The 26,975-nt window shown below is 38.3% G+C and overlaps 2 protein-coding genes across 3 annotated transcripts in view; both read left to right on the forward strand.

The window, feature by feature from the left end:
• The window catches only part of LOC122532353 (nuclear receptor coactivator 2-like), a gene marked incomplete at its 5' end in the record, with an annotated part of 23,549 nt that extends 16,743 nt beyond the window's left edge, over window positions 1-6,806 (forward strand). Inside the window, 11 exons of the mRNA XM_043661070.1 lie at window positions 141-1,284; window positions 1,727-1,849; window positions 2,005-2,337; window positions 2,441-2,761; window positions 2,845-3,010; window positions 3,317-3,492; window positions 3,679-4,005; window positions 4,091-4,203; window positions 4,295-4,421; window positions 4,675-4,960; window positions 6,044-6,806. Coding sequence (XP_043517005.1) covers window positions 141-1,284; window positions 1,727-1,849; window positions 2,005-2,337; window positions 2,441-2,761; window positions 2,845-3,010; window positions 3,317-3,492; window positions 3,679-4,005; window positions 4,091-4,203; window positions 4,295-4,421; window positions 4,675-4,960; window positions 6,044-6,522 — 3,595 coding nt within the window. The remainder of the gene's footprint in view (window positions 1-140; window positions 1,285-1,726; window positions 1,850-2,004; window positions 2,338-2,440; window positions 2,762-2,844; window positions 3,011-3,316; window positions 3,493-3,678; window positions 4,006-4,090; window positions 4,204-4,294; window positions 4,422-4,674; window positions 4,961-6,043) is intronic.
• A 2,569-nt stretch (window positions 6,807-9,375) lies between these two features.
• Window positions 9,376-26,975, forward strand: part of LOC122532354 — a 35,157-nt gene continuing 17,557 nt past the window's right edge. Inside the window, exon 1 of one of the 2 annotated variants that reach the window (XM_043661071.1) lies at window positions 9,376-10,963. In XM_043661071.1, the coding sequence (XP_043517006.1) occupies window positions 10,951-10,963 (13 nt within the window). In that variant the 5' untranslated portion in view covers window positions 9,376-10,950. Of the gene's footprint in view, window positions 10,964-12,426; window positions 12,514-26,975 lie in introns of those variants that run through there. The other variant, XR_006307483.1, reaches the window with a different exon arrangement.

The following is a 26,975-nucleotide window of genomic DNA, read 5'->3' on the forward strand; positions in this document are numbered from 1 at the left end:
TTTTAAACTTAAAAAAAAAAAAAAAAAAAAAAAAGAAAAAAACAGAAAAAAACAGAAAAAAGTGTTTTTTATGGTAAACGGCAAATATATACATATATATATATATATACGTGTGTTGTTTTGTTTCTTGTCCATGATAGGGACAATGACTTAACGCCTATCGAGGGTGGTCAGCTTTCCAACAACAAAGTGTGCTCTGGACACTCTAGTAACCGTTGTGCGAATAATAGTAATAATAACAATAATGGTAATAATAACAATAACGTGGGTGGCCCGCTAATGTCCGTGGCGCATCTGAACGGTCAAGTGAGTGGTATGAGTAGCCGGGGGTTGGCCGGTACGTCGTCGCACGCGGCCGGTACCGCCGCGGCGGCATCGTCGAACTCGATAGTGTTCAGCGCGGCCGAGTCGTGCAACCCCCTGCCGTCGCTAAGTAGCAGTAATCCGTTCAACCACTTTTCGGGGAACATGGACTTGGAATTCGAGCTGTTCCCCAGTTCCACATGGGACTTGGATAGTAGCAGCGGGTGGGCAGATAGGCCCGAATCGAGAGCGAGCGGGCCACCAAACTCACGACCATCTTCCCAGCCAGCCCCGACATCTCCGAGTCCCCAGGCAACGTTCTCCTCTAATACGGCGGTGGCGCCTCACTGCAGTAGTCCCCTGCGCGCGTTCAGCCCGACGTCAGGCAACGCGGCTCACACCTTCAGTAATTCGTTCCCCTTCAGTCCGCTTCAGGAATCACAGACGTCCTCGTTGACCAACAGCGCTACTAGTAGTGTTAACGCGAACGGGGCCGCCGGATTGACGCCCAAGAGACAGGATGAAGGGAAGACCGCCACCGGGTGCTCGACCACCAACCAATCTGCCATCGAGTCAGCCGCCAGCAACGCGAGGAACAACGCGGCGGCCTCCGTCGCTGGTGGTACAGCGGCCGTTGCAGCCGCAGCCGCAGCCGCAGCCGCAGCCGCAGCCGCTGGCGGTCAAACTGGCACCGCCGGCGCCGTTGTCGAAACTCAGAACAGTGTTGTGTCCACCGAGTCCGGTAGACTGAGAAACTTGTTGACCAAGGGGGCTAGTGCTAGTGAGGACAGTCAGGACAATGCGAATAACGATACCGAGAGCCAAAATAAACATCGGATATTGAAGATCTTGTTGAATCAGCAAGACGAGGACGATTTTCATCCGGAGCATAATAATAAAGTGCGCACGAGTCCTAGCAACATGCCGAAATCGAGCATGGAGCATTCGAAATCGTCGCTTGGGAATAATATGCTGCTACAGGTAAACAAAAGCTGGTCATTGGCATCAGCGAATTCCAAACTTGGCGTTGGACTGGTGTCAATCGGACTTGCTTTCCACTGACTTCGTGCTATATATTCTTTCTGTTTTCGTTTTTTTTTTTTTCCCCCTCTTCTTCTTCTTCTTTTTTTTTTTTTCTTTCTCTTCCTTTAAAAAGTGCCTTTTGTTGTAGCGAACGTGATCAACCATCTATACGTCTGTCTTTTTCTTTGTAACGAGACGATCATCAATTCTTTTAACGATTGGAAGCAATAATAATAACAAATTACGGATAATAGTATTATATTAACGGATGATAGTAGATAATAAGTTGCTACAGAAATTGAAAAAAAAAAGCTGTTGGTTGATCGCGATAATCTATCGTATAGTAATTATACCATGCTCTGTGTCATTATTCTACTTAATTGAACTCGTTCTTTTGAAGCTATTAAACGAAAAGAACGACGACGAAGACGAAGAGGCTCGCGCTGGCTTGAAAAAGAGGAACGAACTTTTGCAGCAGCTTCTGAAAGATCAAGATGACGAGAGGAAAGTACAAGAGCAACAGGTGGGTAGTGGCAAACTTATTAGTTAGTCTCGATATTTATATAGATCTATGGACAAGATTACTCTGGAATTGTAATAATAACACCAGTGTAAAGTTGAACGAAAATTGATCACGACGTGAAATCTTTTTAAATTTAATATCGAAACATTCGACAGTGCAAGTCACAAACGCGGGAGGAAGATTCTCTGTTGCGAAGCCTTGGATTTCGCAACACGACGCCATCGCCGTCTCAATCGAGCGACAATGTCGGACTCGGTGGTTCCTCTCAAGTTGGTCAGAAGAGACCCGGCGAAGATGGTGACTTGAACATAGCCGCGAAACGACCCATGGATGGATCGCATCAAGTGTCTTCTTCCGGTACGTCCACCAATGCGACCAGCAAACTCTGGGAGAGAAACAAGATGTTGGCCTCGTTGTTGGCCAAACAACCTCCCCAGCCAACCACTATCCCACCAATACCTGCGTCTGTGATATCGGCAACTCCGCAGGTAATTACACATCTATCCGTACACTCGATTATTTTACGTATCATAAAAATTAAAATGAAACCAGAGATTTGAATAATTAATTGACATTGTTATTTCTTTCAAGGATAAGCTACTTCGCAGCTTAAAACCGCAACAGCCACAGCAGCAGCAACAATCTCAGTCCCAGCCACAATCGCAGCAACAGCAACAGCAACAGCAGCAACAACAGCAGCAGCAGCAGCAGCAACAGCAGCAGCAGCAGCAGCAGCAACAGCAGCAGCAGCAGCAGCAGCAGCAACCTTGGACAGGTGGCAGCATGCAGTCGGTTGGTGGCAACAATACGATTACGACTACCGCTACTTCCGCACGTACTCCTCTCCAAAGCCAGTCGAGACAACTACCTCGCCCAACAACCAATACCTACCTCACTCATATGCTAAGTCAGGTAACAGTCGTTTTCAGCAGCGTGAAAACTATAACGAATGAGAGAAATTGAACAAATAATTACGAGGCTCCATCGGGTTGCAGCAACAAAGACCTCAAATGGGTCAAATGGATTCGGAATTTACGGGCAGCGGAGAGTATCGTCAAACAAGCACCGATCCCAGTAATTGGGACAATCAGTCATCAGACCCTGATCTTTCCGATATTTTAGATCAAGTTATCGAATTCGTGCCAGATGAAGCTATCACAGGTATAAAAATTAATTGGTACTTGTCACTAAACCGCATGAACCGTGCCTAATCGTACAATCGTTTGTTCACTCCTTTACACTTACTGTATATCTTATAATATATATAACTCTGTACCTTCGCTGTCACGGCTGTTAATTACAAACCTTGTGATTTCGCTTCCTTTTAATGACGCTTCGTTTGAAAGATATACTCGCTAGGCGATACAAAGCTAACACATTTCATTCGGGGAGTATTCGCGAAACAATCTACAGTACGCGTGACAGCGAAAGTAATTACCATTATGGATAATAATTTTTATTCAATAGATTCGTCTGCGATAGCAAATCTCCTAGATGTAATCGAAGCGCCGCAAAACAACGCGTTGAATGAGAAGATGGCGATTAACGCGATACAGAAGTCGTTGATGTTATGCGAGACTGCCGTAAATCCAACGTCTTCCACGATAACAATTCCTGGCACGCCTCCAGCTTACTCTACTGCAGTAAGTTGATACCCTTTCCGCGCGTATTTTTATAAAATCTGTCCGCAATAATCATAATATACGTGCAAATCGACAGATTATTTTTAACATCAGCCGTTCTGTTGATTCTATTCTCGGTATTACTTGTCGCTTGCGTGTGTGACGCTCGCAATAATTAATATTCTTTTACGAACGATGTAATTTTAGTTGGGTACCACACCTGTAACGACGAGTCATAGTTACCAGCCACCACCGATATACCAACAACAACCGAGGATGAGGTTTAACACGCAACCGGGCGTTAGGCAGACGACTGCTCAGTTCACGCAACAGCAACAGTTACAGTTACAACAGCAACGGACAAAAATGATACAACAGCAACAGCAACAATTGAAGCAGAGGTTGCTGCAACAACAGCAGCAGCAACAGTTACTCATCCCTTCCAATGCTACAGCTACGGACCAAATTACCACCGGAATTCACAATATCGACAACCTTCTGAACAATACTGTTGCGCCAAATGTATCGTTACAGGTAATTAATTGTAAAATTAATCTCAGTTATATGAAGGTACAATCGTCGTTTTACGTGCCAACTGATCAGTCGAAATTGTCCTCAGCGATCGAGTGTCCCAGATTCACAAGTATCTCCAGGTTATGGGGGATCCGTCCAAATGCCTTCCGGTCATCGACTCGCTCATTCGTATTCTCATCCTTCAACGCTATCACAACAGTAAGTCAGTCGATGATCAGTAAAAAGTTAATAATTTGTCGACGAACATCTAACAATCTCTCGTTTGTTTTCCTGTTTTTATTTTTTCTAGCCCCATTGTAAACAGTAATTTTAACAGTGGTCAACAAGTGTCTGCGGCAGCGCGACTCTCGCCGCATTCCCCGGCTGGTATTTTGTCGTTCTCCCATCCGCAGCCGTTGTCACCACGAGTGACGCAAGTACGTTTCAGGAGTCGTTTAATTAGACAAGCTGCCCTAAATGCCTGCTTGCCCGCGTAGTTTCTCGTTTGTATTTTTAAGTTTTATTTTTATTTAATCAGGGAGGCGCGCGCGCGCGCGCGCGCGTGGTTTCTCAGAATAATTGTTTCACTGTTTACCTCTCAGAGAGTTCTATTCGTATGATTTCTATTCTTGTTTGCAACTCTGTAACGAGTGCGACCGTTTAACTTTTCTTTCACGTTTTGTCATCAAGGGCAACTATGGTAATACCCCGAGATTATTCACCGTTAACCAGGTGAGATCGCAGCAACCACCGACCGCGCAGCAGCAGTTGCAGCAGCAGCAGAGATCGATGCCGTCGCCAGGGACGCCAGCATCCGCCCGGCAATCACCGTTTCCGGCGGAAACCTTTCCTCCACCTACGTCCCCTACAGCCAGCCAATTTCCACCTGGTCCTAATCCTGGTGCTCCGAATCCTTCGGCCCAATATCGGTTGCAACGGACCGCTTCTACACCTTCAGCTACGACTCAGTTGCCAGGTAGGTTGATAATCCTCTTCGAAATTCTCTTTCTCATTTCACGTTGCGACTGCATATTACGAATATTTACAACGAGACTTTTTTTTATATACATATGTATATGTGTATATATATGTATGTATATCTTTTTGCTACTGGTCGCGCAGTGGTGCATTCAATACCTTCGATTACTTTATTAATTGTGAGATTTCTTTTTTTTTTCTTCCATGTGATCGTAATACGTAAAATTTGCGAAAGAGTTTACGTACATTTATAGAGAAAGTTTGTGCAATTATAAATAGTAACTTTAACTCGTACTTTGTGCAAGACGATCGAAGGATTTTACGACGGTGATATGTCGCGCTGTGGTTTTTCTTCGTCGTGTCGTCAGAGATGCTCAATATTTTTTTATATTAGTGTGGTTAAAAATCTCGAGTATAAGAGTTGAATACGAATAATAAACGTACGTAACACGAATGTAAATTGAAAGGTGTGATTTGAATAAATATTTTTATTCGCGCGTAGGTAAGTATATATAATCGATTCCAATATGTGTTTCTCTGTTATATATTAAAAAAAAGAAAAAAAAAAAAAAAACAGAACATGTACGTTTAGATTAGATAGATATACGTATAGATGTTAGTTATTCTTAAATATCAGTATATTTCGTCATGTTCATTTAATGACAGTATAATTATCCAGATCGAATTTTATATTGCAAATTTGAGAAAAGAAACTCTACTCGATATCGTTCTCCGTTACGGTTCTTACGATTAAAAATGCGACGAATCCAACAAAAAAAAAAAAAAAAAATATGAAAGAGAATATATCGAAATATTTTATTAATTTATGACAAGTAGTACAAGTCGATTTAAATCATCCGTTGTAATATGCACTCGATATACGCGTTCGGTTTATGAAAAAAAAAAAAAAAAAAAACGAAAAATCACCGAGCACTTGACCTTGAAGCTATACCATAGAGTAGATGTGTCTCTCTCACTGATCTCGAGGCGGAGCACGGAGGGAAGCCGGCTAGAAGCGTTTATAAACGTTCTCGCTATGAGATTTCAAGGAACAAGGAGATAGACAAGCTTGATGTTGCAGGTGGGGTAGGTTCGCCCCGGCACTACGGCGGAGTGAGTAAGGAACAACCTCTTCTTTCACCTAGTCATCCACATTCGGGTTGCAACCCAGCAACACCGACTCACAATCAACACAACGTAACGAATACCCAACAACACTTCTCCAACCAACAACATTCTTCTATGATATACCACACGACCGCCAATACTATCAACACAGCTGACATGCAGAACAATCAGTTCTGTTACGATCGGACGTCTGTTCCACTCTATTCGTCAGGGCCTGGGGACACGCAGGACGCCAGGCCTTTGCCTCCCGGTAATCCTGTCAATCACCAATTGGGTGGTAAGTCATGTGACCACTTAATGTCATGTGACCATCACTTCGTCATCATCACAACCCCTCCTTCCGTATATATGCCCCCCAGCCCCCCCCCCCCTCTCTTTGTATATCTATCTAAAGTACCTCGTATCACGGAGATCGGCTCGACAACGGCATGAGACATATATTTTTGTTCTTTCTTTCTTTCTTTTTTTTCTTTTTTTTCTTTTTTTTTTTTTCTTTTCTTTATAATATCATTTCGTTTGGAAACCCATGGAAACGCACATCATCATTCTCTATTCACCATCCACCCATCGATGTACCACCCTGTCTATAAACAAGTTTGTAAATATAAATGACGATCATCCAAGCTGAAGCGTTCTGTTTCGTGCATTCAGTGTATCCCGTTTTCACTGTCATAGACAATCTGTACACATCTCTTTTACGTCTCATGTGGGAAGCGGTGCTTGCTGCGTGGCTAATCAAAACGCTGTGGAGTTTTTCTCTTGCGGATTTGATCACAGGGATCGTGTCATCTCCAGTTCAAATTTACACTCGTGCATTTCTATCTCGTCCTTTGTTCATCAACGAGCGCATCGTTCGAACGCTTATTAGAACAATCGGAACGATCGAGTCATGCTTGACCCACCACTCGTCGAAAATTCTTGAAGGAATTCTTTTGCTCTGTCTCAGTCTTTTCGCCGTCTCTTGCTCAACTCTCTCTCTCGAGCCTTTTCAACTGTGACCAGCGAAACAAACCATCATCATCATTGTAATAATTCTGATCAAGATCACAATCTGTACCAACGCAGAGTGGCGTATCCTATCGAAATAGCGTTAAATGTTGCATGGTGCTTTTTTTGTTCATAGTTTGAGAGCCGGCTATTGTCGCAATTATATCCGTGGAATGTATCCTTTGTTCACGTTGTAGCCATTCAGTTGCAGATGAAAACGTTCTGGTTGTTTTTTTTGTCTTTTCTTTCCTTTTCTTTTCTTTTTCTTTTTCTCCTCAGTTTCGTTCGAAACAATGCGTACACGTTTGCTTGCGAAAATCGTTCGATTCGACACGAATCGTAATTACCAGTTCAAAGTTAATGGAAAAGTTTCTACTTAATCGCTCGCGTTGCGTCGACAGAAGATTACTCTGCTGAAAATAAAAGGTCGAGTGACGAATATTCGAACCTCTGCAAGATAATTAGGAAACTTGTCATTAATTCTACACTAACATCAACTGATCGTCACGCTCTCGTTAGATGACCCTTTCATCATTTTGTGAATAACAATCCGCAATGTGTTCCTAACGACACAGAATAGTTTTTTCCAAACCAAGAACCTCTCGTTTGCTGAAACACGCCCCACTTTGTAGAAACTTGACGAAACATCGGCCTCGTGTCTCTGGGGTAAAATTCGACTCCATCCGCATTTTTCGACAATCGTGATGTGTAACATAGTACATATTCATCTCCCATTTACGTGACACGCCCCCCTCTTCCCCTTTTCTCACACTAATTCCAGCGATACAAACATGATTGTGCACTCTACTTCTTTTTTTTTTTTTTTTTTTTTTTTTAGCGTTACTAGAGACTACACTTTCCTATGGTGATTGTAGACACTGATGTACTTATATGTAATGACATAGTAGATAAGTCACGTAGGAAAGACTGCCCTTTGTATCATATCTTTTTAGGTACCTCTCTTTGTACCTGGCTCGTATGCGTTCAAATCACCGTACCGTTTAAGGTGAACCCGGAAACGGAAGCGGGCAAAGTCACGATATTTTAAATTTGACTGAGGATTTAATGGAAAGATCATTAAAACGATAAAAGAATGAATAGTGAAAGGACACAGAGAACAGTTAATTTCAATTTGATTTTAGATGAAATTAGCTATAAGAATCACGGACTTTGATTTCATTGATAATATTCGATTCAGATGGAACAGATAATCTTCATCAAATGTATCTTTTTCGACCTCCCTGTTGCTCTAGAAACAGTATTTCTTTTTCTATTGCTTACATAGAAATTTAATTTTCTTTCTTTTCTCGTTGAACACACGTTTAGGCAGTTTGATACTGTTCTTATTTGATAAAAATAAAAAGAAAAAAAAGAAAAAAGGAAGAAAAGGCATCAAGGAATTGTCAAAAGTTGCACTTCAAATTGGCCAAATTTTGCCCATTTCCGCTTCAGAATGTACATGCACTATTTAGTGACTATCTCCGGCACTTCCGGACCACCGTAAAACTAGCGTCACTATCACTTGCACCATATATATGGAATTTGTGTTATAACAAATAAAAATGTATTACCATCTTCATATCTCGTGAGAGTTCTTTGTATCAATGATATTAAAAAAGAAAAAAAAAAAAAAAAAGGAAAACACAGATTATGTGTAAAAGCGAATTGCTTGCCACCATTCGCGATACTGAATCAGTGTATCATTTGAGAAATTTTTTTTTTATTGAAAATTTAGTTTAACGTTAAAACGCACTCTTCATCAATTGCCCAGCGTTGGGAGCGAAAAAATGGAAATAATCATTTTCTTCCCCTTGGATTCTCAGTTTGCCGATTTTAATGGAAAATGACAGAAATTACTTTATCATTTTTTTGCCCATCGGCGTGAAAGAACATTCTCTTAATAAATTATAGTTTCGCACGCATATATCGGTGTAATTTATACTGACTCGAGACTCATCGTTGTTCCTAATTTTTCAACGTTTCACACTTTTCGAATACTTTTTACAATCACGCCGTTCCGTTCCCCTTCTACTTGTGTTTTACTCTCCATCGATCTTCGAGTCATTTGCGATTTTTATCCACACCGTACAAATTATTTTTCACCATCGTTTGTAGCATTCGTTCCTCAACAGTTGGAGCATGATCAATGCGGACAATTTCTTTGCTTTCATACATATTTCCATTTTCTTTTCGATTCTTCGTTCGACATTGTTCTTTTTTTTTTTTTTTTTTTTTTTTTTTTTTTTTTTTTTTTTTTTTTTTTTTTCTCTTTTTTTTTTTTTTTTTTTTTTTTTTTGTTCTCCATTCTCAATTGAATTAACGGATTGCAAGCAAGTCTCGAGATGACTACTTTACGTATGTTACGCTGCGGACGCATCAGTGCTGGCTTTTTCTCGTACAGAGACACTGGATAATTACGGACACTCTGGGTAGTTTTTGTTGTCGTGCATAGTAGAGTTGTGCCAAGTAGTTTTTGCGCGGATTTTTCGAGGGTGGTCTCGCGAACGAAACGGGGAGGGGAGGGAGAGACTTTCAGCAGTTAGGAGGCTCTCCGGGGGTGATTGATGCACAGCGCACCACTCTCTCTCTCTCCTCTCTTTTTTTTCTTTTTATTTTCGATTCCTTCTGTTTCTGTGTTGATTACGGTTTCGTGGTGGTAGTGTATATTTATAGATAGTTGAAACGATGTCACGTAGCTTTTCGTTGTTTAACGTAGCATGACGAATTAATCAAAATTTTGTGGAACTTATTACCTTTATGAGTAGAAAACTATTCGCGAGAGTGAGAGAGGAGATCTTTCGATATTTTCATTGTGCGAATTCTAGATTTACAATCTCTCGGCTTCTCATTGTTTGATGTAGCATGACGAATTAACCAAAATCTGTGGAATATTCCACAAGCAGGAAGCACTGTATAACGAGACAAAAGAGAAACGTTAGAAAATTCGAAAAATTCCAGCTTGTCTTCGACTTTTTATTATCTGACACAACATTAACTAGAAGACACCTAATTTGAAATTTTAATTTACTACCGTTTAACGTGGCATGACGAATTATCCAAAGTCTGAGATACTTTCATAAATGGAAAATACCACGGGACTAAGAAGTTTTCAAATTCATTTGACAAATTCTAGACTTATCCAGAGTCTGTATCCAGTTTCTAAGCGCTAAGAAAATAATTCGACGAATTCATTTTGCAAACAGAAAGAGGAAAATTATCAAATTAATGTATCCAACTATCCAACTTATCAAATTAATGTATCCAATTGACACAAGCCAGCACTTGTTTCGTTCGCCACTTGTTCATTGAATCGAGATCGAGCTACTAGCCGTTTCAATTCGTTTAACCGATTGCTACGAATTAATCTCGACCACGATTAACGGTTAAACAACAAATCATATTAACGATCACCCCTCGACGGTGTTCGTCGTTGAGTCCCACACGTTGTTATTAATCGTACTTTGATTAATCCCCTCTACGTCTGCCGCCTCGTTCCACTCGTTCCAAATCCATCCACCATTACCATTTAATTAACCCATCTTTCGTACTTCATAACGTATATATATATACATATATACCATGCATACACATACGTAATATATATGTATCTATATACACACATTACATATATATATATATATATAGATTTTTCAAATTGTTACTATTACATATATATAATAATCACGGTAATGCGCCACATATTCACTGGTTGATGATTGTCTCGTTGACAAAGGCCCGTACCTTGCCTGTGGTTGTGCTTGGTTGTGGTTGGAAAGCGGTTTTGGGAGAGAATTTTTTACTTGCTTCTTTTTTTAATAATTATTACCTTTTTTAATTTGCACGTCTCATGTCGTGGCCTTGGCTTGCCTTCATATGAGATTCACCTGTGAATACATTATATATATATTATTATATATATACCGTACATATATCTATATTGAATATATACGTATAACGAATAACGCGTATGTATTCGTATGCACGTCGTTACTAAAACTTGTCGATGTAACATCAAGTCTCTCCGTTTCTCACTATTAATACGAATCTTGGTAGCATATAAATGTTTTCGAAAGAAAAAAACGTTTCCAAAAAAGTGTTTCAACAATATTTTACATTTTACTTGTATTGTATTTTTCTCCTTTTCTTCTATCTTTGGTACGAACGTGTGTACGGATACATACGGCTATACCTTATTATTATATTATAATTTCACGTGTTGTGGTACGTCCGTCCTGGCAGTCGTACAGATTACTATACATATATATATACATATATATATATATATTTTTTTGCACCTACGTACACGTATACGAGAGCTGAGTAGTGTGGATTGCGGAAACAATCTTGCGTTTCCTAGTGTATCTTACACGTACGTTTTTCGTTTTTCTTTCTTTCTTTCTTCTTTTTTTGTTTTCTTTCTCTGTATCTATCTTTTCTCTCTCTCTCTCTCTCTCTTCATTAAATTCTCCGTTTCATTTTATTATTCGTGTCCCCTTAGTTTCGTTCTTTCTTTCTTTTTGGTCTTGTCTGTTCTCTTCGTTGTCTCTCCTCATCTCTCTTTCTGTCTCTCTCTCTTTCTCATTCGCAGCTTGTTAGCCGTCGCATTTCGCATTTTCGTATGACGAATATGACGAAGTTTTCTTCCAACGAAGAAAAGAAAGAAAAAGAGAGAGAAGAAGAGACGGAGTCGATGATGCAAGTTGTACTGGCTAATTGCTCGCGTATTTTTCGAAAGGCATCCGCGAGAAAGAACGCCACGAAGGGGGAAAGAGAAAAAGCATGTCTATCAGAGAACGCATCTTTCTTTCGTTCGTTTCTTCTTTCACTATACTTTCGTTCGTTTTACCATTCCTTTTCTCTATTCGCCTCTTTTCACATTATCGGAAAACATTATCTGCCTTTCGATTAGCGCCTCTCGGCGCTGTGTTCTCGTCCCCTTATTAACAGTGATAATCATCGCGAATTCTGATTTATTCTTTATTTATTCTAATTCTTATTCTCTTTCTCTTTCTCTTTCTCTTTTTCTCTCTTCAGAGACAAGCTGTCACGGCGGCACGATTTGTTTTAAAATTCTTTTTTTATTTTATTTCAATGTCTGTTCCCGAGTTCTTTTTTTTTTTTTTTTCAAGATAACCCCGCCGACTTGGTATTTACGATATATGTACTTACTTCTCGCTATTTTTCGTTCCTTTTTTACTATATATATATATACGTATATATATTCTTGTTTACGTTGAGTCTTCTTTTTATTTTATCTTACATATATATACATATATATATATATATATTTTTTTTTCTTTCTTTTTTGGAACTGTTGTTACTGATTAATGTTATTGGATCGTGGCACGGTGTGTTAGTTGGCGAGAGACATGACAGTAATTTTTTGGCCGGGCGAAGGTTGCTGCATGCTCGACAAGTGCCGCCTTTGATTTAGTGGTAACTAATTAATTCTCGTATCGCATCGTTCAGACAAAAGATCGCATCGGTCACGTAGCTCGCTGTCTCGTTTCTAACACGATAATTTCCAGTGGTCGATACTCTCCTTCATCGAGCAACCGAATCGGCTGAATTTTTCAAAATATCATTCTTTCTCAGATATACTTTCAGGATATTTCGAACGTAGAATTGGAATCCTTCGAGTAATTTCTCTCGTCGTTGCTAAGTATTCTTCGGGAAACAGAGGAACTGAAAATTTCTTTTCCAATTCTATAAATACGGATTTCTTAATCCTAATCTACAATACATCAGGCTGCGGATTTTCATGTATTTCTGCTGCAAAGATTCACAGAATTAACACGTAAAGTATCTAAGTTGAAGTATTGTAGTCGAAAGAACTTTTTTAATTGTGTTTAGACATTTAGTAATTAATTGCAATAAAATATTAAAGATTGAATTAAAAAATCATTGGCTCAACGAGTCACTGAAATTGAAATAAAAGTAAATTGACCTCCTAGCGAAGTGACATTTTTCAAGAATATAATTAAAAAAGTATTTCATAGGTCGTGGGGCCATAAATCATTATTTGAATTTCCTTTCTGCAATTGCGTTTAAAAGTCAATTGTAATAGAGTGATAGAAGATAGAAAAAGCAGAAAAATATTGGTCTTTCTTTCAAACGTGACATTTTTCTTTTGTGCAGAAATTCGTATTTCACGAAATAATATATCCCACATGTTTTGTCGAATTATTGTACAAATTTGGACCAATACTAATATTTTCCATTCGCAGTCTGTTATCGTAAAATTTCCAAAAGAATCCCTTTCCCCTTCAGAGAATATATTTGAAAAGTTTAGCCGAAAGTTCGTGTCTTCATCGAGAGGAAGGAAAAAAAAAAAAAAAAAAAGATAGAAAAATTCTTCAACGAACGAAGCAAATGATACTCCAAAATTTTTCAGCGTGTCAGAGTACAGTTTCCACAGTTTTAGCAAAAAAGAAGGAAAAGAAAGAAAGAAAAAAAGAAACGGCGTGAGCCTCGTCGCCGTTCGCTGTTCTTTCCTTTTTCCAGCAGACACGAGTATGTACATCTATACGTATACATACTATATAGTACATATAGTACATATAACATTTTACCTTACTTATTGGTTGTTTAGCCTGGCATTCACTAATTAGTCTCAGTGCGTAGCCTTAATTAGTTACCGCTGAGCGTGCAAGCACCGCCAGCAATTAGTAGTCACTCCTCGAAGGGGTGCGCTTTTTTTTGAAAAGCTCGACAGATAATCCCTTTCCTCCTTGGAAACAAATAGGGAAAAAAGGAAGGGAGTTAGGGAGGAAGGGGCGACATTTATATCTTCTTCTCTTTCATTTTTTTCAATGTCTTTCTCTGTATGTGTCTGTCTGTTTCTTCTCTGCTCTCTCTCTCTTTTTGTCGAACGAGAGGCGTATTACGCTTTCAACGCGTAAACGAGTCTTCAAAGCGAGAAGAGAAACGTTGATTCCTTCTCTTGTTCCTTCTTTCTTCTTCTTCTTTTTTTTTCTTTTTCTTTTTTTTTTTTTCTTGGTTTCATCTGTCTCTTTTCACAGTTTCGTTACGTCGTAATGGGAAGACAAGCAGGGAATCGCATGGTTCGTGTAAAATGCATCGAACAAACGAGTCTAGAGGGGAAGGAACGGATTATGATCGTCACACCAGTGTCTTTTTCCTTCTCTCGATCGATCGTTGCGCTTTAGTCTGATCTCGCGAGCTCTCCAGACAAGCGACGAATGGTGGCAGAATAATTGTAGGCCAAGTTGTTCTTTGATTAATGGTAGAGGAGCGTAGACGAATAGGCGATTGGGAGAATTTGCGAAACTGTTAGAGTCGAATACGCTTTGGAGTAAAGTTTACGCCCGTAGGAGAGAATTATCTCGTTTAGGGTTGGAGTTCCTCGTCTTTCGCTAGTATCGTCTGCGAAGACAAAGCGTTCGCTAGTTTCGTCTGCTTCTGTCTACAGATTTCTAAGAAGAATTAATCAGGTTTAGAAGCTTAGATCTTTGATCTAATGAATTTCTTTCGGCAGGTAAATGAAAGGGGAAACTTCAATGTCTGTGAGGAGCAATTAAAGAAATTTGGAAATGGTTGGAAGCTGTGAGAAAAGATTTCAAGCGTAAATTTCTTGTTAACTAGAAATTCCTTTGCACTCTAATTAATTTTTATTTGGCAGATTCATGAAGGGATCACGGTTGAAAAATATCAAAATCATAAAAGAAAATTTCATACGTACCTTGTTAATTCTGTTTATAAATGACAGACTTTGAAGATCAAGTTTCAAGAATATTCGTTGATTCTATCGAGAGATACATAAAACTTCAAAATTTATTATTCACGATTGAAAAGTTACAAGCATTTTTGAGCTATCTTTTTAATGCTTATTACACGACAAAATTACCAAAATCCGTTAAAATTGTTGTGTCCGCAATTACTAAAAGCATGCAGGTGCTTTTAGCAAAATTAATACCTAGGAATAAAAACTGTATCTAGTCATCTCCTTCATACGTGGTGAATTTCGACATTTTTCAAAAAAATTGTTCTAACATTGCCATTAATTACTATTATTGCTAATTGTGAAATCTACAAAGTGGACAAAGAAAAAAAAAAAGAACTCAAACGCAAAAACAATTATAAAATCATTTAAGAAACAATTTTCTTTCTCGCGTGTAAAGATAGACACATAAACGAAAGAACAAAGCGTGTACATACGTAGACTGTAGATTACAATCGATCGAATTAAACGTGAGATCGGTGTCGTTTTGTGCAACATTCGACTGGCAGCGAAAACTGGTCCTGCACACACTTTTCGAATTGATAATCTTCCAGCAGGCAGTTGGTTCCATTTTTCATTCGTGTTCTTTTTTTCCACCGCCGTTTGAGAGACATGTGTAGACATCAGTAGACGCTCACGTTTATTTATTTTTTTGTTTTTCTTTTTTCAACACTAATCTCTGCATCCGCCATTTATTTTATGCGTAATTACTCACATTGCTCGGAGTACAGTACCCACTGTGTCTACTGTCCTATTTATTTGTTCTTCTTCTTTCGTTTTCCTCTGTTTTTGTTTTCTCGTTCGTTCTGTTGAATGGCTTTCGTACGAGGGATATTATATGATATTATTATTATCATCATTATCATTATTATGTTATTTCTGAAACGAATCTTTTTTTTTTTTTTTTTTTTAGTGCATGAATTATGGATCGATGAAAACAGCTGTGACGAGACTCAGGCCACAGTTTCTTTCTTTTTCTTTTTTTTTAAATTGCGAGTTTTTCGATTATCTGTGTAGCGAGATCGTTGTATACTGATTGTTATATCCAGCAGAGAATGCATTTTGTTACCGCTTCAGGAACACCTTGTTTTGTTGCTCGGAGGCAACGAATCTTCGCACCTTTGGAATTTGAAATTCGTTTTCTTTTTTTCCTCCTCCATTGACCTTCGAACGTTTAATGCATTCGAGAGATCGATGAATTTTGAAAAAAAAAAGACTTTCCCCCGAGAATCTTGTTGATTTTTCCATCTACAGCAGAATTAATTGATTCGTGTTTCTATTCTATTGTGACGTGATTTTTCTATCATACATCTACAAGTAAAATAGCAATTTTACTGTCGCAAAAAGACAACTACGATCACGTATTTTTCTAAAAAGATAATTACAATTCAAAATAATATTTATTGGGAAACTGTGACGATCATATCTTTGTAGTGGTAAACATAAATATGGTGATATATAAACCGTACAATTTTTATCAGATCTGCCTGAATGTACGTTTCCTCTTGTAGATTATTACGAGTGTAATCTGTATGTATCTTTTCATACTCCATTAGCATAGCATTGTGCGCATCTTTTTTCCTTTTCGCCTTTTCTAGATAACGACAGTGACACATGTGTATCCAATCTGTTACTACATGCATCACTATTTTTATAACACGCTTATAGTATAGTTATCTTTTCAAGTGTGATGTTCAAAGTCTTTATTCTACGATCGTTTAATACGATTATCTTTAGAAGAATCACAGTAATTTTAGTTACAATAATCGAAGAATTACAAGTGCTTTTAGTTGAGCGAAAAGTTGAAGAATTTTTGTTAGAAAAATTACAAGAATCATTGAAAGAAACGGCAGAAGATATGGCAAGTGATCTTTGGCTAGTGACCAAGGGCATTAAATGACACGACAGCTGCGCCATCTGCCTCGAATGCGTTAAACATACGAAAGATGCCGAGTTTCGTAGTACACGAGCAAATTTCACCTCTGTTCCCAAAGCGTTTGCCATTGAAAATTAACCGTTTGGAAGCACTTTGAAAAGTAGTAGGAGCCTCGATGAAATTTTCCAAGATCGGTCTAGTTTGTTGTTGCCGTCTCAAACTGCGGATGACTTGTCCCGGGTAAAAGTTGGAAAAGGACGTCTCCTTTGCCCCCGGGAAAGTTCACTTTCCTCGAGGACGCGAACTTGACTCGTTCGTGCACTTTGCTTCTCTAACTTTTGCTCGTTATCGACCTCCCCTTTCGGCTCTGAGCTCTGATTTTCTAATTCCGACGAGAAGCTGCCAATTTCAGCTCGCGTATATTAACTTTCCAAATAGACCGACAATGGCAGGTTAAACTTCCGACAGTTGTAGCTGCGAAATTGAAATTGAAACACGTTGGTCTTTCGAAGTTCTCGAGATATCTCGAGGCGGAATCGAAGTGTAGAGGTGTGCAAGTAAGTTCGATTCTTTCCGAACTGCGTGTCGGCTCGCGAGACGAATTTTCTAGGTTTCGTGTATGAATAAATTTGATGATCAGCCGACGGTCACAAATGCGTCACTAAACCTAGAAATTTATTAATAATTGAATTTATATTATTCATGATTCTTTACCGAACAATTTTGGAAGTGTATTATATTTGTAATTCCTCTCATCGAACAATTTTTATTAATCAGTTACAGTTTTCATCAAAGACGCATTGTTATTTTTGAAACTAGTTTCATCCTGATACGAACAACTGTGGAAAATTTACTAAATTTCGTGCAGAAAAATCTCATCAAAATATATAAAAATCGTAACTAGAAAAGAACAAAGAAAACGAAAAAGAAATCAAACACTTTAGACTTGCTTACACACTGACTAGAATTTTGCTCTACATGTGAACCAACGAGTTGACCTGGCTTCCTCCAATTAACAAATTGAAACATTCTCACGGAAGATAGATGATCGAAACAAAGAAACTCGGGATCTTTCGCTATCCAGAACCGACCCAGCCAGCGTCTCTTCCTCCAAAAACCATTGAATTCTAATCAAAAGAGGGCTGGTGATCCAACGATTCCTCTTTCGTTGAGGGATGAGAGACCAAGCTCATCCTCTTTCCCGTGAGAGGTCGAAATTTGCCAGACCCCGTCCGGCGATTACCATTAACCAGATCCACGGGAAACGTTGATGTTACCACGCATAATTGGCAAAGAGGAGCAGCGAGTAATCTACACACACCTAATCACTGTTGCTTTACTCGTGGCTCATGCGACTGTGGTTCTCTAGTGCATTTAACTTTTCGCCCTACGGGGTTGTGTTTCGCGTCTGCATCCATGCGCGTGTGTGTATGTGTGCTCTATTTTAGCTCCACTTCTCTTGCCACCCTCCTTTTCGTCCTTCATTTCCGCCATTCCTTTATTTATTCCAGCCATGCCTTTTTTTTTTTTTTCTGAATCGTCTGCGACGATTTTCCATCCGTTGGCTCGTGATTAAAGAATTATTCCTCGATTTCCTTTTCTTACAAACAGAAACGAGATCTTTTCGTCCTATTGTTAGATCACTTTTAGAACTTAGAGAATAGAGGATCGAACATCTAAATAGTGATTTCTCCAAGTTTTTCAGGATCATTCTGAAACTTTCGTCGCGAAGAATTCAGTGAAACGTTCGCCAAGGATACACACGGCGATTTCTTTCCAATGGATCTTGATTTTATCATTAATTGTTAAATTGTTTCTCGATTTTCTTTTGTTGTAGAAACGACAGTTGCGAGGTTCGACGAGATCTTCTGGTATTTTATTTAGAGATCTTATTTCGTCGGATCATTTTACAAAATTAAGAATAGAGAGTTGGACAATTTTTCTTTGCTCTTGTATTTTTGCAGGTAAAAATGGGAACTTTTGTCAAGGATATATATATACAGCGATTTCTTCCCACTTTCGTTCATTTTTAGAAATGAATTTTACAGAAACGAATTGAGATGTTCGATGAAATGTTTGAGATCTGATATTCGAATTTCTGATCAAATCAGATTTCCGGAATTGGGAATGGAAAGTTTGTTTATTAAGAGTAGTGGTTCTTGGAATTCTTCTCAGAATTTAAGTATTCAAGGAAAATTTCCGCAACGATTTCTTTTCCCATTGAATCGTGATGAAAACATTGTTTCTCGATCTTCTGTTGTTTTAGAAACGAGTTGAAATTCTTCGAAATCTTACGTTGGAATTTCAGGTCAAATTTCTAGAATTAGGAATAGAAGGTTGGAACAATATATCTGTATTATTTTCAAAATTTTGCTCTGGAATTTTTATCGCAGGGACATTTAATGAAATATTTATCAATGTTTGGAAAACTGTTTGGAATTTTAATTTTCAAAGGATTTAATAAAATTCGTTTAAGGGTAGCGATTTCTGGAAAAAGAATTTTTTTTTTAATTCTTTACAGAACTTTGTTCCCATAAATATGGAATATACATTTGTCAATTTGAATCGTATAGAATCAAATGAAACATTCACAATATATTTATTACAAATATAGTGATTGTTGGAAAATTTTTTACATCGCATCTGAAAATTTCAATTGCAAATATGTCTAACGAAACATCGATAAAATACGATTTATCGTACAATATGACAAAAGGTATAATCTATCACGTTGACAGCGTAATCTATCATGTTCATCAGTTTTTATTGACGATTCTCAAGCTTCGTTAACACCACTCTTCTCCTCTGTATAATCCTCAAAGTGAATTTCTTTCGGGGATCCTTCGAAAATTTCCAACCTTTGAAAAGTAAAACTGCTGATGCTTCAAAAGAAATCGAATCCACGAGTCGCGTATTTGATCGTCCCGTACTTTCAACGCGATTTTAAAGAGATCGGTAATTCGCCTAATCGGGAACGTTCCAACCCTTTGCGAACGCATTAATCTTCCGGCTGAGAATTCGCGATCTAATTTGATCTGACTTAACGATCCTCGCGTGACTTTCCTTTTCCCTCGAATCACATTGTCGTCCTGTCCCTCGAAACGACTTGGCGCGGAAAACCGTAAATCAGAGAGAAAGTTTCTAATTGAAAGTTTTTGCTCGCGGAGATGAAATTCTCCGTGATAATTTTCTCAATTTTTCCAGATTTGTTTCCCCTTTGTTTCAATTATAAAAAATGATTTTCAATTCAACATTCCGTGATACGACACGTATCGCAGAGTAATTTTCAGAAAGAATTCTTCTAACGTTCCACAAATTTCAAAAAAATTATAATGGTAATTATAATTAACAGGATATTTAATTTTATTTAATTTTATTTTATTTTAATTTCAAAAAAATTATATTGGTAATTACAATTAACAGGATATTTAATTTTATTTTATATTTCACATTCTCCGCAACAGAGATTAGTAAGCTAATCAAATTAAATGGATACTCTCAAAATCAATCCAAAAAATTCTGAACTATTAACTTGTACTTTTTTTAAATTATTTAATGTGTTCCAATCTCGTCGTCGTCGAAAAAAAAAAAAAAAGAAGGTGGAATATGTCTTGAAAGAGTTAAGAGAATCTGCAGCCAAACGAGAAAAAACAATGTTTTCCTTCAACGTGAGAAATCTTTTAACGACAGAAAACGCAAGTATTATTCGGCGTGTAAAACGAGCGGAGGGATTGTTTCTCCGTCGAGGTCGTTCGTTCCGTGAAAATCCTTTGTCGCCGGCGATTTTACGGCGGAAATGTCTCGAGAGCTGCGAATTGTTTTCTTTCCACCGCGGAATCGTCCTCTTTCCGCCGGTAGATTTCGAAAGAAAATTGTTACGATAGCCGAGAGAAATTCGAGTCGGTTGTATCGACTTATTGCCTATCTTCGTGCGGAAACTCTCCGGGAACCGAAGAAAATGGGGGGTTGATGGAACGAATACGAGGACAAAGAGGCGAATCGTGCGCGGACGCAGAGAAAAACGAAATGCCGAAAGGTAAACGGAGGCTGGGGATGAAATAATATTTGGCTCCGGGATGGATGGGGTGAATTAAGAGATTAAAGGATGTAACCGCGGGTATAAGGATAAAGTGAGGCAGAGGAGGTGAGAGAGAAAGAGAGAGAGAGAGAGCAAAAAGCATGGTGAAAAATTATTGCGCACAGCTTTTTGTGCAAGGATGTAATTAAACGCAGCAAAAGGTAAAAGCAATTGTATAAAACGAAGAAACTGTGTGAATCACGAGAGGGAGAGTTAAATTACAAATAAGGGAAAATATGGTGACGAAATGAAAAAAAGAAAAATGATAAACAGAATAAAAAGAAGTTATTGACTCTAAAAAAAAGAAAATAATTTGTCAATTGTGCATTATTAAACGAAGTGAATGGCGAAGAAGGAAATATGATGAAAATGATGGAAGATTTTTGACGCAGAACTTTCAGTAGAATGAAATAAAATAAACTTTGAAGAAGAGAACGATGGAAATTATGAGAAATTGTTCCGCAGAATGTTTAGTACTTGTTAATGAAAAGTTTAAAGACATAAAGATTTGATCGAATGGTAGAAGGGACAACAACAAACATAAAAAAAGAAATGACTGAATGTCGCGGAAAGAATAATAGAAAACTTGCGTACAAAGGAATATGGAAAACTGGATATTGTAAAACAAAGTAAACTCTGATTGAAAGGGAAAACAAAGAAAAAAAAAAAAAAATGGTGAGAAAACATTGCGCAGAACTTTTGATATTTTTTGATAAAAGTGTATAAATGTTGAAACAAAACAATGAGGCTTGAATAAAACAACGAATAAAATAAAGAAAGTTGCGCGTTCTAAAGAGAAAAAAACAATGGAAATGATCCACCGAATTTTCAATCTTTGACAAGGGATATGTCAAACGTGCGTATCAATAAAAAAAAAAAAAAAAAATGTGCCTTACAAGGTATGCCAAAATAACTGTGATAAAAAATAATAAGAAATTACTGCGCGAAACTTCCGACACCCAACCAAATATAATAAAGCACGAAGGAAAACACAACAGTAAACTTATTCGCGAAAAGAAAACACAATCTTCCGTGCAACTTTTTAAATCAAATACAATACAAACGGGGCGAGGAACAAGTAAACAAGCGGGGGTGAAAGAGGAAAGAGAAACGTTGTATATTACAACGGAAAGTGAGAATAGTGAAGCGAGAAATCCCCGAAGCGAAAGCGCAGAGAGAGGGAAAGTGTATTCAGAGGCGCGAGTGCCATCTACCCTACGGGGACAAAAATCGAGACGTCGCTGGGAGAATGGGAGGAAAATCGAGAGTGAGAACCAAGAGATTCCTCGGCAAGGGAGACTGCTTAAGAAAAGGGAAAAGAAAAATCAAGACAAAGGAAAGACATCTGGAAAAACACGCGTGGAATCGATCACGTAGAATGAAATTCAGTCTCGAGACAAAGGACACGAGGCAGCGAGTTTTCTTTGAATCTCTTGCGCTGGAATGACGTGATCCAAAATTGCAGTATTTCATCAGTTTCAAGTATATTTAAATAAAGCAAAATAGGCAATACAAATGATAAATTTATTATACTTCTCAATTTATTTCTATCCAGTGATATCATATGATATCGGCGAGTTCAAAAAGAAAGCGACGAATTGTCGTATACGGTTTGTGGTACGGTCACTCGTTATGGTCCGCAATCCAGTTGCCAGCGCAAGTGAAACTTAAAAACTATCCTTCCAAGGGGAAAAACGAAAAGGAGAGCTGTCCTTTCGAAGAAATAGAGAGAGAGAGAGAGAGAGAGAGAGAGAGAGAGAGAGAGAGAAAGATCATCCCTCTAATTGTAAATTCTAAAGAAAGAAAGAGAAAAGACCGATTGATGAAGAAACGAATTCTAGACAGAGGCAGGCAAGCAGGAAGTCTTTCTCGAGAGAAGACGCGTGTGGGGGGAGGAAAGATGTCGAGGGTGGAAGGGTGGGAAGAAGAGAGATAGAGAAAGAAGGGAGACGTGGATCCAGGGGTGGATGCTGCTGGCAGCGGCGTTTATTGATCGCTCGCAGCAACCCTGCCAGCAGAGCCCACCCTCTCCACCCTTCGCGACCGACCCCATCGTCGGTCCACCCTCTACTCTCTCTACTCTCTCTCTCTCTCTCTCTCTCTCTCTCTCTCTCTCTCTCTCTATCTCTCTCTCTCTCTCTCATTCTCCCGAAGCTTCTGCAGCGCGCGCGAAAGCCTCAAAGCTGCTGCACCAGCCGGCAGAATAGAATTCAATCGTATTAATTACTCACAGCCTCGTGGACCGACGATGACTCTCGACGTACGCAAACCTCCGATGCGCCAACCCCCATTGATTCGCCACGCTGCTGCTGCGGAGAGCTCTGGCTTTTCATCGATTCAAGGTTAACGCCGGCACCGCACGTCGCGGAGGCGTGTTCTAATGATTATTTGCGAGGTGATTTTTCGAGGATTTATGGGATAACATTGCTTTTCCGCTTTTCTTTTTCAGTGAAAGAGGGAACTTTATATGGAGATTTTTTTTAGAGTGTTGAACGGGGGGTGTAGAATGGGTCAGGTGTGACTTGGATTGGGAAACGAGAATTTTATAAACCGGGAATTCTTTGGAATTATTCGAAATCGAAGATTTAATTTCTTTTTTTTTTTTTTTTTTAATTAAAAGGTTTTAAGAATTCGTGATACCGATTGAGTTTTAAAGAGGATCAAATTGAAGATGATTCAGGTTTAGGTTAAATTTTCGTGTGATAATGCACCACTTCATTGAAAGCTCTTTACAATTGTTCGAAACTCGAACTGTATAATTACGCGAACGTGTTCAGCGATCTTTCGCAAGAAAGTTGAGAAAATTTACATGGCAATGGGTTTCTTCAGGGAAATTTCTATAAAAGATTTGAAGTGACGTTACATAATTCAACGTGAGGATATCAAATTCAATAGAATTCTATAGACACTGCCATTTGAATTTAAAATTCTTTCAAACTCTCCAAGATAAAACATTGTACAAGAAACAGCAACGAGATATTATAAACATAAATATCGTAACAACGAGGAAAGTTCAGTTCGTGCAGAATCGTTCCAAATGGATGTAATTCGCGACATCGTGCGCGAAATTTTCATAAATTAACGTTCAACCAGCATTTCGTCTATGAAATATATATAATATTGAACATCTAAACGTCGTTCACATAAATCTTCGAACGTGACAAACGAGGAATAAATCGGTGAGGTTCGTTTCAATTCGCTTCAATCGCCGCGGACCGACGACGTTTAAAATTAACAACACTTCAGAATCGCGTATCTCGTGAATTAACTGCCAGCTAGAGTGAGAGACCCTGCCGTCCCAAAATAGGTACAATCGATGAATAACAGAGCGATGGAAATTATCCATTATTCAAAGATCAGTCTCGCCGTTCGACATCGATTTCATAGAAGGATTTTCCTTGCAACTCGCCGGTGAACCGCAAGGGGGTGTTCGTGACGTGCACGCCGAGGACGATTACGTTGCCGCCCGGCTCGTTAATCGTCGCAGAATCCCAACGAATCTAATAACAAATTGAACGCGCTAGTTATTTGCATAATTAATTACGATCGAGTTCGGCGGCTGTTAATTATTCAACGTAATCGCGAATGACTGACGACGCACGTGGCGGCGGGGGGTGGCGGGTTTTGGTGCCAACCAACGATAGAAATTTCATTGATTTCCCCGAAGGGAGGAGGGCGCGTTTCATTTGTCCGTTTAATAATTCAAAGGAAACGTTTCTGGCGTTCGTCCCGTGTCGCCCGCCGTGGTCTGGCAAATATTGCAAAAACAGAAAAAGAAGAAAATTTCGGTTGAAGGGGAAATTAAATTCTTCTAGATCTAGATTTCCTCGCGAGTATTTTTGATACTTGTTTTTTTTTTCTTTTTTTTTTTGTTTTTTTGTTTTTTTGGAATTCGAGTTCCAATAATTGGAAGACAATGTAATGTAACTTGTTAGGATTCTTCTGAAATTTGAAGTTACAGGGCGATGATATTTTCTACGATTCGATTGTCAATAATCGTGAAATATAACACGTTATATTGCCATTTACAGAAATTTTCTCTTGCTAATATTTACGATATTTGCTTATCTTTGATTGGTTGAAATATATATATTCCACTGTTGCACATAATTAGATAGAATTATTACAATTTGCTGCCTGTTACGATTATTATAATTTAAAAATTAAATTCTTGTAGAAGTTTCAACATCACCTACAAAAATATTCTGATAAATGTTTACTTTGTACGACAATTAAGCAACGATATAATACATTCCATATAATCAGATAATTACATCAAATAATAATGTAATATAAAATCCAATGTTTTATAATTAGATACATCTACTGCAATGTGTTATTTCCAAAAATTCAACATTCATTTAACGATTGCACAATTGTTACAATGTGATTCGATATTCCGTATCATCTCGAGTAATTTAATTCCAAAATTTCATTATTTTAGGTAGAATATTTTCTCGGAAATACATTATTCAGAATATCTATTTTCTGTCAGTTTCCATCAGTCTGTTATTAAATAACAATACGATATTTTTCGATGCTTTGTAATTACGTACGATCGATGAGACGATTGTTAGAAACAAGATAATTGATTGCAGAGAAGATTATAGAAAATTCGCTGCAGAAAGAGTGGGAGATAATTGATTTATAATTTGTTTTACCGTCGGTGAAAGAATCATAACACGAATTGTGCCGAGTCTTTGGCGTCGAATCGGCGATTCAATTATATTAATTACTGCAACGGTGCTCGCAGGCGTGGCTGCAGGAAGTCCAATTGACGAGTTCACTGCCTACGGGAGTCTATAGGGAAGAACATTCCGGAAGAAACGAGAATTGGAAATTTCATTGGAGATCCTACGATGTTGAACCCCATTTGCAATACGTGAAAACAGCCCCTCGTCGGATTTTACTCTTCATTAAAGATCGAAAATCGATGAGCACGCGCACGTGTTAATTGAATTCTCAGTAATTTTCGTTGTTTCGCATTTTTTTTTTTTTTTCCTCGTCGAACTATTCGTGCCTTGACTTCGTTGCTGAACGTTTTGCATACGCGTGTCAATTGAAAATCAAAAAAATGTGTAATTGTTTACTATTTATCGTAATTATTTTTCAATTTTTCTTGTCACACAATCGTCAGTACTTGGAGACAGCAAAATTCTTGACCATTTGTAAATTTTATAGCCTGAAAGTTTTCACCAATATTATCGTAATACCATTGTATCCAAATATTGCAGACGTAACCTTAAATTTGATTAATCAATTTTTAATTTAAAACATATAATAGCCCATTGGGACACTGCTATACACAATAATTCATAAACCACGATCACAATGATGTTGAATGATGAAGCAAAAACTTTCAAAAATTTTCTTTCTATTCCTTCCTCAGTTAAACTGCGGCATATTGATCACGAAGAATTCTGTATTTGATTTTACAAAAAAAAAAAAAAGAAAAAAATACGAAAGGATTGTCGAATCATAGTGGACGTGTAATTGCATTGGATAGACCGCGAGCGTTGATCGAGAACCGTGCGAAAAGAAGAAAGAAAGAAAAAAAAACAATAATCGATCAATTTTCACCGTGAGTCGTGTCAATCGGGTTGACGACGAGCCGATAAATAAACGAAGTCCTAATTAGCAGTTCAATCGTATTCGCAGGTAAATAGACAGCGTATTGTTGCGCGGGTAAATCAACGTCGACGGGAGACCGAGTTAATTAATAATACATTGTCTCGGTTCGTCGAACGAGTATATATATCGTTATGGGAGACGTGGAATTTTAATTAAAAAACTTTCGAGAGGCCGAGCGGTTCACCCTCCGCGCAATGGAGAGAAAAAAAGATGGAAGAGATCGAGCGATACGTATTATTTCGCGCGAAATTATCGAGAACTTGCAACAAGAGCCGGAGTCATTGAAAATGCGAACTTTCAAGTATTGACAAATTTGTAGAAAAAAGAAAAAAGTGTACTGTGACTCTTATTAGACCCGTTAGTGACCAAGTAACAATTCATCACGATATTATAAATATCTCAGTTCCTTTAAATTTCATAAAATTTCGTTAGAACTTATGTCAACCTGTTCAATGTTTGTGAGAAATATGAAACTCGAAATTTCTTTTCATAGCTCGAATGTTAAATGATAGAATTTCATGATATACATTGATTGAGAATGATTGTGAATGAAACGTTGCGTTAATGCAACG

Source organism: Frieseomelitta varia, unplaced genomic scaffold (genome assembly GCF_011392965.1).
Source record: "Frieseomelitta varia isolate USP_RPSP 00005682 unplaced genomic scaffold, Fvar_1.2 scaffold_449, whole genome shotgun sequence".
Taxonomy (NCBI): Eukaryota; Metazoa; Arthropoda; class Insecta; order Hymenoptera; family Apidae; genus Frieseomelitta; species Frieseomelitta varia.